A 14,138-nucleotide genomic window follows, 5' to 3' on the forward strand; every position below is an offset into this window, starting at 1 on the left:
TTCATATGTAAGAAAGCTATGGTGGTCCAAAATACAATAAAGATAAGATTATCCGATCCAAAACAAAAATATTGGTTAAAGAGTTATTCAGATAGACATACCGATAATAAAAGTGACTCAAAAGTAAAATTTACTCATAAATATAATACACAAGCCGATGGGTGTGTTTTCAATAGGATATTAACGAGTACTGTTGGCCTTCATCTCTATTTGAGCGTGTGTTAAGCGGTGTATTCGCTGGTGTGCGCGTACGCGTAGCGGGATGAGAGGGGTGCAAAACACCCGCGGTCACAGCGCCCAATTCCCAAATCCCAAACACCGTCATCCGCCACGCCCACGCGCGGCAAGAAACAGTTCGCCGCGCGCGATCCATTTCTCGTACAACACAGTACGTACTTCCATTTCGCGGAGCGGGTGTACTGCGTACCGGCCCCACAGAATCCACCGCACGGAATGGCGGCCTATATATGCGCAGGTGCAGAGCACTTGCATTCTTCAGATTGCCAGAGAGATTCAGAGGCAGAGCCGCGAGCCCCACGACACCCTCCTCCTCTCCCTATCCCCTTCTCCCCCAAATCATCCTTCTCAAAATCGAAGGCTCCGGGTGGTGAGCGCTAATCGAGAGGTGTGCTGCTTGATCCAATCTACACTTGGGGTTAACCGCTTGGTGATTTGGTTGCGCTTGCGCCACTAGTTAGTTAATCAGTGGATAGTTGGGGGTTGGGCGTGCTGTTCTGCTCCACTTGGGATGCGAGTTTGATCGATTTTGCTTTTTTTTTTCTAAGCTTGCTGTTTCTCGTGCTGCATTGGTGAGAAACTAGTTTTTGTTCGTGGATTCAGCGTTTTCTTCGCGATCAGGCATCCGGTTCAGCGTTTTTGTCCAAGCTTGTTCGTGGATTTAGCTTTTTTTTTTTTCGAATCAGTCTGGTTCTCGATTTAGAAATTAGTTGATCACTTGTTCTCGTTGTTACTGTGGATGAGATCGTGGCTTCGAATGCGATTTTGATTGCTTCCATGATACGATTTTCCTGTTCTCAGCGCTAGATTCTGTGGAAAGCATCTCTACTTTTTTTTTTTTTTGGTTCGCTTCGTGTGGAGAATTTAGTGTGATTTTTGTTGGAATTTTCATTGACATTTTGATCCGTTTAGTTGCAGGGATTAGTTGTTCGCGGAGATCGCCGCCATGCAGGAAGCTCTCCTACCTCCGGCTCATCCAGGCCGCTTCTACTCGGACTTTGGCCCCAAGCCGTTCGGCGGCGGAGATCAACGGCTCTCCTCGCCCAACCTGCTGACCAACGGTGGAGATCTCTTCTACGGCTGCTACTCCCCCTTCAGCCCTACCCGCGTGCTGTCGCCGCCGCCGCCGCCGCGGCGCGCCGCCTCGTTCTCCCACTGCTCGTCCTCCTCCGACTCCGTCGTCGACGATGGAGATGGTGCGGGGGCAGCAGCAGCGGCAGCGGCAGCGACCGAGCACCGTCTCCACCTCGCCCACCTCGCGCTCCAGTACCAGGAGATGGCCAACCGCTTCGAGCTCTGCCTCTCCCACCTCGCCGATGCCGCGGACGAGGCGGCCGCGCTCCGTCAAGAGAACGCCGAGCTCCGCGTCGCCAACAACGACCTGGCGTGCCGCATCGCCAAGTTCGGCGGAAGGCAGAGCTCCGCCATCGCCCTCGCCGGTGACCTCCGCCGCCTCCGCCTCCCCAAGGAGCAGACCGTGCCAGCTCTTCCTCCTCCGCCGCAGTCGCCACCGGCCGCACTGATGAATCCCGTCGCCGTGCCCGAGAAGCAGGCTGTTCTTCCGAAGAGCATCTCCATCCGTTCGACCGGATACCAGAAGCTGAACCAGGGTGGCAAGCATCGCGTGTCGAAGCCGGTGAACGTCGGCTCGGTGAGACCAAATCCCCCAATTCCTCCATTGTGTTGTGTCTGGCTCCCACTGTTGCAGTGCACTAACTCCAGTGCTCAATCCAAAATCCCAATCCTAACTAGTACGATGTTCTTGATGCGACAATGCAAGCAGCAGCGCGTGTTCGTGGGCATTGACGGCGCGGAGGGAGGCGAGCACAAGGTTGGTGTGAAGGAGGAGCCGCCCATGGGTGGGCTGGAGTTCGAGGTGTACAACCAGGGCATGTTCAAGACGGAGCTGTGCAACAAGTGGGAGGAGACCGGGGCCTGCCCCTACGGCGACCAGTGCCAGTTCGCCCACGGCGTCGCGGAGCTCCGCCCCGTCATCCGCCACCCTCGCTACAAGACCCAGGTCTGCCGCATGGTGCTCGCCGGCGGCGTCTGCCCCTACGGCCACCGCTGCCACTTCCGCCACTCCATCACCCCCGCCGACCGCTTCTCCTTCGGCCATTGATCATACATGTCAGTCCATCACCGATCGCCACTCTCTCACTCCCTCCTAATCTCCTCTCTCTTTGACAATGACATGAAAAGAGGGGGAAAAAAGAAGAGGCCGTAAATAAGGTATACTATTTAGTTGCACAAAGCAAATGAGAACTGAATTATACAATTAGCACACAGGCGAAATGTGAATACTAGAGAGTTCTAGCTATTAAGTTGTGGTCAGATATGTGAGTTATTAGTTATTACATTGGGGGTTATTTTGTCCTATGGTTTATATTGTTATATAGGTTATTGTGATCTTGTTTCCTTGTTTCGTTTTAAGCAAACCGGGTGACAAATTGTTGGACTCATGTAAGTAAGGCTGTTATTTGGATATCTGAATTATGTATTGAACACTTGTACGCTATGAAAGTGCCTGAAGGCTGTTATTTGCAATTTGATTGATGTGTTGGAACACTTGTATGGTGAGGGTTCAGGCATCTTCATTCTTCAGTTGTAATGTTTTATTGGCAGTTGAAGTAATGAATTATACTTTTTGGTGAACTTGAACTGAGGCATTGGTGCCATTTTGTGTCCACTTTCTCTATGCTCATTCATGTAATGAATTACTTTTTTTTTTTTGGCGGCGCATGTAATGAATTACTATATACTTTTGAGTTGATGAACTTGAATTGAAGCCTGTCAGTGCATGACTGCATTGCCTGGTGTGTGTGCTGCCTGGTGATTTGTCTGTCTTCTTTAACTAAGGCAGAGAAGGACTTAAGATCTTGCTGTCTAACTAAAGATTGACATATGATGGATAGTTAAGTATACACTTTGTTGTTATTTGCATCCTGCGTCTTATGAGATTTGTTCAGATGTCTTCACTCTTCAGTGCTACACTACTGAAGATGATGTGAAGCTTCGGTGCGTGATGCCATTCTGTTTCTACTTTATGCCTGCACCTGTGTATAACTGCATTGCAATGGGAGTATTTTACGTTGCTTTCTGCGGACAAAACCTGTGATACTGGTAATGCGTAAACTTTGGATTTTTGGTGCCTTGTGAATTTTCTGAGCGTGTGTTTTGTCTCAAATAATGACTTTGAACTCGACGAGTATTGTGATGGGTGGACCCTGGACAGTTGTTCTGCCGGGCGACCGAGGCTTACCGCGCGTTGCTCCACGTCAGGCCAAGCCGGATAACTCGCTCCGGCACGGTCATGGTCGCGCCCGGTGACCACCTTCTGGTTCTGTGCAGGCAGGCGCAATGCCAGGCAGGGTTTAATTTCAAACTTTCAACTTTTCTATCACATTAAAACTTTTCTACACACATAAACTTCCAACTTTTCCGTCACATCGTTCCAATTTCAATCAAACTTTCAATTTTAGTGTGACCTAAACACACCCTAAAAACTGCTCCTCTCCGGTTTACGGAAAACTGATAGAAAGTCGGTAAAAACTGACTTATACGAAAACCAGTTAATACTGATTGGCTTCACGAATCAGTTAACCTTGCTGTCAGGTACTGCGACTTTTTAAATAGTGGAAATAGATTACATCTCTGCCTTTTGTCATAAGACATACAACTATAAGTTTATTAAAAAAAAGGTAAAGATAAAAATAAATCAAAATGAGTAATAAAAGGGGTCAAAACCCCAAACTCCTCTTTATTTCAGGTACTGCGACTTGGGGTTGTTTTTGTCAGCAGCCAGAGCTAGTTGATCGATCTGTAGTTCTGTATATGAAGATGGGCCTCATTGGGCATGCCAGCCAGGTGTTCGACCAAATAGACAATGCTGTGGTCATGTTCATCACAAGGCTGCTGCTATGCTGTAAGATGGTGAACAAAGTTCACATACAGCACGCCACGGTATTGAACTCTTCCCGAAGTACAAAACGCAGCACAAAATCGATGTCCTATTTGACCTGTGCAAGATGTCCAGGGTTACTTTGTTTGACAGTGCACTTATTGGGGATCAACCAGCTGCAGATTCTATAGGATCGAACACAAGTAACCAAACCTAACAGAGAGGGGTGAATGGTAGATTACGTCAGCGGAAGTCAAATAATCGAATCTTAATAGATCAAAACACACCCCAACCTCAGAAGCCAATGGAACACACGTTTGGCAGTCTATCCGACCTACTAGGGTCGGTCTGACCGAACACTAACCGGTCTGATCGCAAGTCCTCTCGCGGTTTGACCGTCAGCTTGAAAACAGCACAACAGCGCTTCGGTAAAAACACGATTTCTCTTAGACCAACCATTAGATCGAGTTGCAAACTTGCTAGAATAAACGAGACAAACTAAGGAACAACTCATCGGAGGGATTTGCAAAATAATAAACGGTTTAAGAGAAAACACCCTCGAAAGTCAACTGTATCAAAATTTCAGCAAATTGGAACAAAACCTAAAACTTAAGCAAATTCAAATCTAACAAGAACCAATCAACGAAACTTTCCAGATGTGATCTATGAAGTATTAGAAAGGTTTTGGATGGATTAACTTGAACAAAATCGCGGCAAAACGAATAATCACAAGTTAATACCGAAACCAAACATAAACATAAAACTTACGAAACCGGAATAAATCGTCGATGCCTTGATGATTGAATATGATCTTTATTGTTCACAAGGTGCAGCCACAGCACCCCTTAAAAGTTTCTCACGAAACCCTATCTAATCTGTCAAATTCGGCTTCCTAAAACCGATACCAGGAAGCCTCACGCTCCCTCTCTATTTATACCACAGAAAATCCCCTACTTAAAGTAGGTGTAGAACTCCTAGTTCCTCTAGGACTTAATCCTTAATTTCTAAATCAATTCCAATATCCAAACTCTCAAACTACAGCCGCAACCGATCCCGACCGAGTCGGACATCTCCTGCGCTCTACCTCCAACTGCCTCCCAAGCCGACAGCATCCACTGATCCAAGCACAAACACATGTATACATACTGCATGCACACATGCCACGCTACACTACCACAAGTACTGTAGCAACCATGCACTCCACCGTGCATGAACATCTCTACCTTCTCTCGTTCCTCCTCGCGAACACCGACGCTTGCATGCACACCTCGTGAAGCCCGTTGCAAAGATATCTCCCACACGATGTTCATCCATCGTATGCCATCTCGTATCCAACTTCGTCACTCGGTATCCTTCACCGTCTGGACATCAACTCCTCCCTGAGTTTAGTCCTAATCCCCACCGTTGACCGAAGTTGACCGAAGTTGACCTCCAAGAATCCTGACTCTAGTCACCTTCTCACATGGTATCCCGACCGCACTAGACCTCTGTTCCTCCCTGAACATAGACTCAGTCCTCACCATTGATAAAGGCTGACCTCAAGTCACCTGCACATAATCAAACAAAACAACCGTTTCTGGGAACATATATCACAACCTGACCCACATTAGTCACACACACTCACACCAACATCCACACATCTATTCAAACTAATTCTTTGATTAAATCATTTGCACAACCAATTGTTCATCACAAATATTAATCATGATAATAATTTCACATATTCTGATGTTGCCTATAGGCTATAAGCCACAGAAGGCCTTGAGTTTATCCTCGTGGCGAGCTCCTTCTTCAGAAACGCAGAAGCGAATGAAATCGTCGTTGTCATGCGTCTTGAAACGGGGAGGGTGGCTCTCGTCGACGAGCTCGTCAGGTATCTGGATCATGAAATTGGGGACGGAGAAGAGCATGCAGGTGTACCTCGTGGCATGCCCGCTCACCATTATCCGGTGAAATGGCGCGTGCAGACGGTCGTTTGTCCATGCCTGAAAATTGTGAAAAAACGAAAGAAAAAGGAATGTGTGAGATATGCTTCTCTTAAAGGATTAAGGACGAGCATCAATTATCAGGTGAGTGTTGAAGTGTGTACGTGTGGTAAGTATAATGGAATGCATGTATACTCAAACAAATTATCCCTACATTTCTTGTCGTATCAAACATGGAATGCCTGAAACTGAAAAAAGGTTGCAGCTAGCAGCAGAAGAGTCACATTCTGTAATTTGTTAGGAACGGACCCATTGACATCTACTACTGTGTTTTACAATGTTTTTTTTTTCAGAATGTTTGCTGAATTTCTGGAATTCAGTTAGTCCGTAGTTAATGTTGCTTACACATTTTCCCCTCAATCTTACGGCCATCCCAGCAAAATGTTGCTTATACATTCTTCGCCGGGCTAACAATGAGTAAGCAACATTAACTACGGACTAAGAATGTTGCTTACACATTCGATATCCACAACATCACCAGTCTCACTTAGCTACTGTCTGTGACCGCCAATCCACCAAATCCTCGATCCAAAAATGATGGGGAAACAAACTTTTTTTTTTGTACAGCATTATCAGTGTCACATGGTAGAATTTACACTGATGCTTACCCGGAGAGCATTGCCGACGTTGACGATGAGCGACGTCGGCGACGGCTTGACGAGGACCCACTCGCCGTCCCTGGTCCGCATCTCGTTCCCATTCACCTCGTTCTGGCACACGATGCTGAGCCAGTTGGTGTCCTGATGGGCGATGTACCCGGTCACCTTCTCGTCGGAATTGGGCGCCCTGTACTCGGACATCCGGAACAGGTGCCAGAAGGGCTCGCCCTGCGCCTCGTGGTGCTCCGCCACGCCGAGCCCTTCCAGGATCATCCGCCGCACCATCCCCTCCAGATCCGCGATGCGCTTCGCCGCGCCATTGACGATCTCACTGTGTGTCATTGCAGAGCAAATTGGCCAAATCTTGAACAAGATTTGAGGAGAATGGAATGGGGGATGCGACGCGAGGGATTGGTTTGCTTACCAGAAGCCGTCGTCGTTGGCGCCGCGGGGCAACACGAGGTCGGCGAAGGCGCGGACGCTCTCGGGCTTGAGGCCGTCAGCGATGGCGAGGCTCTCGTAGGAGTCGAGGCCCGGGAGGCCGCCGAGGTAGCCGTGGAAGGGCTTCTCGGGGCCGTAGTGGTTGCGGCGCTTGGCGTGGACGGGGAGCGCGAAGAGCGGCCGGACGGCGGCGTCGAACAGGCTGGCGCGGAGCTCCGGCGTGAGCTGCGGGTAGTGCGCGTCGAACCAGCCGTGGGTGGTGAGCGCGCCCATCACCTCGGCGCGCACCTCCGCCCACCGCCCGGTCCCCGGTGCCGCCGGGTCCACGCCGGAGAAGTCGATCCTGGCCGGTGTGAGCTGTGCCGCCTCGCCGCCCATCGTGTTCACGGTGACACTGTCCCAGCAAGAGCTCGCTTCCTTCTTTCTTCCACGTTAATGGCGATAGGCGACAGCAGCCAGTGTTGACTACTTGACGTCGTAGCCTCGTGGGTACATTGGACGGGCTGGAATTCAGGCTGGGCTTTGTTTTCTCAGGCCTAAGGCCTTGCTTACTCATAGCACATGACAGAAGACAAATGGGCCGTAGCAAATGTAGCCGTGTTCTTCTATGACTTGACCAGACCTCCAAAGCTAAGCTAAGGATTTGTGTCAAAATGCTGCAAAATTAGTTTTTTTAAAAAAATTTAGAGAAAAGTATTTGTTTCCTAGCCTTTACATCTAAGCGGATATATGCAGCCATTTAAATTAAGAACTTAGCCCCGCAAACAACTCAATTTAAAATTCGCTTATGTGAAAATTTAAACTTAAAACCTTGGGGTATTATTCAGGGCACTGCAACCAAAATGCTGCAAAATTCATGTGCCACCCGTTTAAAACGCTGTGATTTTACACTAGGATTTTAGCAGTAATTTCGTGAGCAATAGTTGGAGGAACGACAAATTAGAGGCTGACTGTATGGTGAAAGCAGATTACCTCGCCTGACAGGACAAAAGAATCAATCTCTGTTGCTCTAGGTAGACCTGACATTTCGATTAGCATCTTCAGCTAATCTATTGAAAAACGGATGGAGGCAAGCCAGCCTAACGAACTGCACCGATCCAATAAACAAAGGCCTGACGAACTGCGTGACGCATGATAGAATAATTGTCTAGCCTCAGTTGAGTCAAGTCTTGATTAAAGCTTCTAGATGAACAAGCGAGCGGCCAGATTTTACTTGTAACATTAGAACATGAGGAATCCCACGTGCATGCGTTGACGGTGAAGAAACTTTAGATTAAAAAAAAAAGATCATGAGCCAACAGGTAAGCATTTGTTCCAAAATTTTCCAATAGCATGTTTTGGTCACAGAGAATTTTCGTCTGTAATTTCCACGTCTCATTTTGTCAAAACACATGATTTTGATGTGTTGAAGTTTGACCGCAGAGGCTGCAGCGACGAAGCCAGTGATAGTGGTAGGGTTTACCATGACAGTGACATTGTCTCTCTTTTTTTTTTTTTCACTATGGTGATCAACCCTCTGAGATGGCGAGGATTGGTTTAAGTAACAAGCATACAAGATGAAAGAAGAACAAGAACAAGGCGGCCGAGGCACGAACTTTGCTTGATCGATTTCTTGGTTACGAAATTAAACATACTCGCGGCGGCATGGTGATTTGCACCAGGTAGAAATTAAGTGTACATCATCATCTTGTCCTAACTAATACTTCTTACAAATTACAAGGAAGAAACAGCAGTAGTAATAATCATCAACATGAGCAGCGATCGAGCAAACGAACTTGCAGGAGCTCTCGCGGTTCAGTTTCCATGTCGATGGTTGATACAGACAGCACGCTAATTGACTAGCAGCTGGCCACTAGACGCCGGCGCCGTGGTGTTGTGCTGCTGCGGCAGGTGCGCGGTGGAGTGGTGGAGCATGGTGGTGAGCTCCTTGGAGGCGACGATGGACTTGTATATCTCGACGACGAGCCTCTGCTCGAAGTCGGTGAGCTGCCCTGGCCGCGCCGCCGGGAGCTGCTTCCGGCGCGGCACGCGCCTGGGCCACAGCCCCTCGGGCGCGTTCGGCAGCGCCATGCCCGACGCCTTCCTCGACACGGCGAGCATGCCGCCCACGTACGCGTCGCGGATCCGCGCCAGCAGCCGCGCCGGGGACGACAGCCACGCCCTCGCCACGCGCACGCGCACGCGGAGCAGCCGCCGCAGCCGCAGCCCCCACCCCCCGCCGCCGCGGCGCGCGCCGCCCAGCTGCTGCGTCGCCCTGATCGCCTTCCCGCCGCCGTTCGCCGCCTCCAGCCGCTGGTACTTGCGCCTCCCCCAGTGCGACCGTATCCCCCTCGTGAACCGTATCGGGAACGCCTCCACCTCCATCGATCGACGACCTCTCTCTCGTCGTCAGCTGCTGCTGCTTTGCGCGCTGGGTTGGGTTGGGTTGGTGAGTGGCAGGAGGAGCAGGAGAAAGCTGAGGCGTCGCGTTTGGTTTTGGTTTTTTGGTTTGGTGAAACGCCGATGCGGGGGCTTGCTCTTTAAGCAGCGGAGAGGAGTGGGGGCGTGGTTGGTGGGGAGTAGTAGGAGCGCGCGGTAACGAGACGAGCGCGACGCGGTGGGGATTCGCTCGCGTCGCGTCGCGTCGTGGAGAAGGGCACGTAAGCGAGTTCGCGAATCGCGACCCTGCGGTGCGCACCGGTTGGTGATGGTCGCGCTCGCGCGCTGTGGCGTGGTGGTCGTTGTCTCGCCCACGGCGCCGTCTACTGCATCACTGCATGGCCCAAGTTAACGGGAAAGGGATGTGGTGTACGTTGAACGTCTAGAAGACTAGAACGCAGTAGCTTGAATTAGTGGTAGTTTGAACGATGGAAAGATTCTCTTGCTTGTTTAATTTCACTTTGTTTGTGACTAATGGTCAGCTGAAACTACTAGCTTATTACTTGGAAAAGTCTTGTGTTATCACATTTGATATTACCTGGATGGTTCGCGCGTGCATTATCAGAACTGGATGACATCTAGAATTGGTGGTCAAAGTATTAGTGACGTTACGAATTACTAATGCATTATGCACGTGGTCAGACAAATACCAGGAGTCATCATCGCCGAATAATCTGTTCACTGAAAAGTTGAGAGTTGAGTATTCAGGTTTAGGGATCAGGTCAGCAGCTTGTGTTTCAAATGCTCAAATTAAAACTGACGACGCATGCATCACCCACCTTAAAAAATTGTGCACGATTTGCCATAGACTCGAGTACACGTTTCACGTTTGTTAATCTCAGCTAGCAGGTGCAAACATGGTGACGGAGGAATGGACTTGAATGGCGCTGACGTGGGTCTAACTGGCTGCGTTGGCCGACGACAGTACAGAAAATTAAAAGGCTTCCGGGTCATGGCAATCAGACGCAGGTTTTGACGTTTTGGGGCTCCGGTGTTTGGACGGAACCACGGCCATCGCACGGCGTCCGTGATGGAATTTTCGTCAGGTTATATCACCTTTTTGTGGCGTGGCGGTGCCTCCTGTTTAAAGAAGCAAAATGCACTAATTAATACGCGTGCAAGGGTTACATGCGTTTTGCATTGTACGTGCGATCGCGGTTGGACTTGTGGTTCGTTATTGTAAACTTGTCAGGTACATATTTGTACTCAAACCCCCAGGCCAATCGGGCAGCGTAAAACGCCGCCAATTCGCCACTGATTCAGTCGTACCTAATTCGAAGGACTGGTTTAAGTAGTTCTTAACTTTTTCTTCAAACTTTTAACTTTTTCATCACATCAAAACTTCCTACACATACAAACTTCTAACTTTTCCGTCACATCGTTCCAATTTTAATCAAACTTTCAATTTTAACGTAAACTAAACATATTTATACTGGTGCTCGTGTTCACAGGAGAATCACGTACACTAATAAGTTCACTTTTAGCTCTAACCGTTTAACCGGTTATCCCAAAATAAATTTATCTTCAAGTAATTATTGTATTGAGATTTATAAAAATGAAAAATAAATATATTAAAAATAAATAAAAGGAAACTAATTACATTATTTAAGAAACTAAGAGTATTATGATCTATATCTTGTGAGATGCTGGATAAATAATGAACTTATTTTAGAGTGGAGGACATGTGTACTACTCCCTCCGTCCCAAAATAAGTGAAATTTTGTACTATTCATCTCCAACGTTTGACCGTTTGTCTTATTTAAAAAAAATTATGATTACTATTTTTATTGTTATTAGATGATAAAACATGAATAGTATTTTATGTGTGACTATTTTTTAAAAAAAAATCATAAAATTTTCAAATAAGACGGACAATCAAACGTTGGACACGAATTTCTACGGTTGCACTTATTTTTGGGACGGAGATAGTATAATCTTCACGCAAGCCGATAGATGGGCCGTATTCCAAGGGATGTAAGTGGACCAACCCGCGAAACCACTTATAAGTAAAATTAGTTGATATCCTACGGGTTATTAGTAATCACCCGACAAATGGATAGATGCTCCCATAAATAAGTTTATGGGTTGACCCACTTGTATCCCTAAATGTGGCAAGCCAGATCACGACATGAGGACTACGGGTTACCCACTTAGGTTGTGTTCTTATCACAATTTTCTCAACTCATCTCCCTCGTTTTCCACGCGCACGCCTTTTAAACTACTAAATGCTGCGTTTTTTTAAAGTTTCTATACGAAAGTTGTTTTAAAAAAATCATATTAAATCATATTGATCAATTTATTTAAAAAACAGCTAATACTTAATGAATCACGTACTAATAGACTGTTTCGTTTTCCATACTGGAGGACCCTTATTTAACACCCAAGTGGATTCGTGCATACCTACGTATTCCACATTAATTTAGAGCCCGCTTACAGACCCATAGCTGGACCTTGTTGAGCGTTTTATGACCCATAGCTGGCTACCACGGGAGTCTTAAAAGGATGCAGCGTGGTGGGCTGAGGAATTAGTTTTGCTGGTTTCTCAAGGAAAAAGTCTAGTAAGACTCCCTTAATCCGATTTTTATCTCTCAATCAGCGAAAGTCAATAGTGTAGCTAGCAGATATCTCCAAAATTTTGTCAAGTGAGGTAGAGCTAACTTAAGAGCCAACTCATATAACAAGCTAGCTATAAGTTGGCTATAAGCTGTCTTGGTTAAAGCACAAAAGCATTAAATACTTGTAGGAATATACCAGCTGTTGTGAGTTGCATGCGAGCGTTAAAAGCCTTCGTGGGCTGCATGCGAGCGGTGCGGCGTCGGATGAAGCGCTAGCGCCCGGCGCCAAGTTAAGCGCCTGCTCGTTTCTCTCTCTTCAATTTTGCTAGCTTAATCTAGGATTGGGAAGGTGAGAGAAAATTTGGAGCCAGCTTAATCACGTTATTGTACCTGCTCTAATGGGTGATCGATCGCCCGACCCATCAGGTAGCGATCAGATCCCCTCCCCCCTCCCCCTCTCTCTCCCTCCACCTGGTTTCCTTTTTTGGCACCGCATTACTTTCCTATCTTAGCAAATTTATGCACCTAAAGTTTATAGGGTGTGTTTGGATAATGGGAAATGGAGGGTGGGATTGGAATTGGGAAATGAATGAAGGGTTAGGGTTAAATGAAAGAGGGAGAATGAATGGTTAGGATTTAAAGATGTCTTTTTGTGGGTGGGAAATCATTTCTATTTCCCATTAGCCAAACATTGCCATACACCTCAAGTTTACACATCTAAAGTTTAGAGACCCAAAGTTTATTAGTCAAAAGTTTATATATCCGATTCAAATTTTTTTTATATATAGTATTTCTATACATCTAAAGTTTATACACCTAAAGTATATAGACCCAAAGTTTATAAGTCAAGAGTTTACATACCTGTTTCAAATTTGAATTTGAATTCAAATATTTTCTATATATAGTATTTTTATGCATCTAAAGTTTATACACCTAAAGTTTATAGATCTAAAGTTTATAAGGCAAAAATTTACATACCTGATTCAAATTTGAATTTGAATTCAAATTTTTTTATATAGTATTTCTATACATAAATTTTTCTAACTTTTTATTTTTTTAAAAAAAAAATTGTGTGGTGCACTGTAGTAGGAAGAGAAGAAGGGCAGTCCTAATGGGCGATCGATCGCCCTGCCAATGGGGGTAGCGATCAGATTCGCTACCCCCCTCCCCCTTCTCTCCCTCCACCTGGTTTCCTTTTTTGGCACCTTATTACTTTCCTATTTTAGTAAATTTATACACCTAAAGTTTATATACCTCAAGTTTACACATCTAAAGTTTAGAGACCAAAAGTTTATAAGTCAAAAGTTTATATATCCGATTCAAATTTGAATTTGAATTCAAATATTTTTTATATATAATATTTCTATACATCTAAAGTTTATAGACCTAATGTTTATAGACCTAAAGTTTATATATCCGATTCAAATTTGAATTTGAATTATATCTTATTCAAATTTGAATTTGAATTCAAATATTTTTCATATATAGTATTTCTATACATCTAAAGTTTATACATCTAAAGTTTAAAGTTTATAGACATAAAGTTTATAGACCTAAAATTTATATACCCGATTCAAATTTGAATTTGAATTATATTCAAATTTGAATTTGAATTCAAATATTTTCTATATATAGTATTTCTATACATCTAAAGTTTGTACACCTAAAGTTTATAGACCCAAAGTTTATAAGTCAAAAGTTTACATACTCGATTCAAATTTGAATTTGAATTCAAATTTTTTATACATAGTATTTCTATACATAAATTTTTCTAACCTTTTGTTTTTTTTATTTTTTTTGTGGTTTACTATAGTATGAAGAGAAGGGAGGAGAGGAGTAGTATAGAGGAGGGAGCGGGCGAGTAATCGCTGGGCGGACGGGGGAGCGATCACCCGCCCATTAGCATTCCCAAGAGAAGAAGGGGAGGAGAAAGGGGGAGAAGAGGGAGGAGGTATTGCCTATAGGGGGAGGGGGGCGAATCTGATCGCTGGGCGATCGCCCT

At 45.9% G+C, this 14,138-nt stretch overlaps 3 protein-coding genes across 4 annotated transcripts; 1 reads left to right on the forward strand and 2 right to left on the reverse strand.

The window, feature by feature from the left end:
• The first annotated feature begins 513 nt into the window (after positions 1–513).
• LOC127772608 (zinc finger CCCH domain-containing protein 39) lies at positions 514–2,986 on the forward strand. 2 transcript variants are annotated; one of them, XM_052298557.1, is made up of 3 exons: positions 514–625; positions 1,156–1,888; positions 2,021–2,986. In XM_052298557.1, the coding sequence occupies exons 2-3, from the start codon at positions 1,184–1,186 to the stop codon at positions 2,357–2,359; spliced, it is 1,044 nt and encodes a 347-aa protein (XP_052154517.1). In that variant the 5' UTR covers positions 514–625; positions 1,156–1,183; the 3' UTR covers positions 2,360–2,986. The 2 variants fall into 2 exon arrangements, with proteins under 2 accessions (XP_052154517.1, XP_052154516.1); XM_052298556.1 differs by having other exon boundaries at positions 1,150–1,888; positions 2,021–2,985.
• A 2,079-nt stretch (positions 2,987–5,065) lies between these two features.
• On the reverse strand, positions 5,066–7,585 carry LOC127772609 (probable 2-oxoglutarate-dependent dioxygenase AOP1). Its single transcript, XM_052298558.1, has 3 exons — positions 7,147–7,585; positions 6,732–7,053; positions 5,066–6,123 (listed from the first exon to the last, which is right to left on the reverse strand). The coding sequence occupies exons 1-3, from the start codon at positions 7,539–7,541 to the stop codon at positions 5,881–5,883; spliced, it is 960 nt and encodes a 319-aa protein (XP_052154518.1). The 5' UTR covers positions 7,542–7,585; the 3' UTR covers positions 5,066–5,880.
• A 1,162-nt stretch (positions 7,586–8,747) lies between these two features.
• Positions 8,748–9,666, reverse strand: LOC127774339 (uncharacterized). Its single transcript, XM_052300565.1, has one exon. It carries the CDS (start codon positions 9,525–9,527, stop codon positions 8,994–8,996), a length of 534 nt encoding a protein of 177 aa, XP_052156525.1. The 5' UTR covers positions 9,528–9,666; the 3' UTR covers positions 8,748–8,993.
• Between the last annotated feature and the right edge of the window lie 4,472 nt (positions 9,667–14,138).

Source organism: Oryza glaberrima, chromosome 5 (assembly GCF_000147395.1).
Source record: "Oryza glaberrima chromosome 5, OglaRS2, whole genome shotgun sequence".
Taxonomy (NCBI): domain Eukaryota; kingdom Viridiplantae; phylum Streptophyta; class Magnoliopsida; order Poales; family Poaceae; genus Oryza; species Oryza glaberrima.

What these genes read in the sequence shown, in the direction of transcription:
- LOC127772608 (XM_052298557.1), top strand. Translation starts at nt 1,184, where the DNA reads ATGCAGGAAGCTCTCCTACCTCCGGCTCATCCAGGCCGCTTCTACTCG. An exon ending in AGCCGGTGAACGTCGGCTCG is followed by an intron (nt 1,889 to 2,020) that starts GTGAGACCAAAT and finishes CAATGCAAGCAG; the next exon opens with CAGCGCGTGTTCGTGGGCAT.
- LOC127772609 (XM_052298558.1), bottom strand. Translation starts at nt 7,541, where the DNA reads ATGGGCGGCGAGGCGGCACAGCTCACACCGGCCAGGATCGACTTCTCC. An exon ending in GCCAACGACGACGGCTTCTG is followed by an intron (nt 7,054 to 7,146) that starts GTAAGCAAACCA and finishes AATGACACACAG; the next exon opens with TGAGATCGTCAATGGCGCGG. An exon ending in ACGTCGGCAATGCTCTCCGG is followed by an intron (nt 6,124 to 6,731) that starts GTAAGCATCAGT and finishes CACAATTTTCAG; the next exon opens with GCATGGACAAACGACCGTCT.
- LOC127774339 (XM_052300565.1), bottom strand. Translation starts at nt 9,527, where the DNA reads ATGGAGGTGGAGGCGTTCCCGATACGGTTCACGAGGGGGATACGGTCG.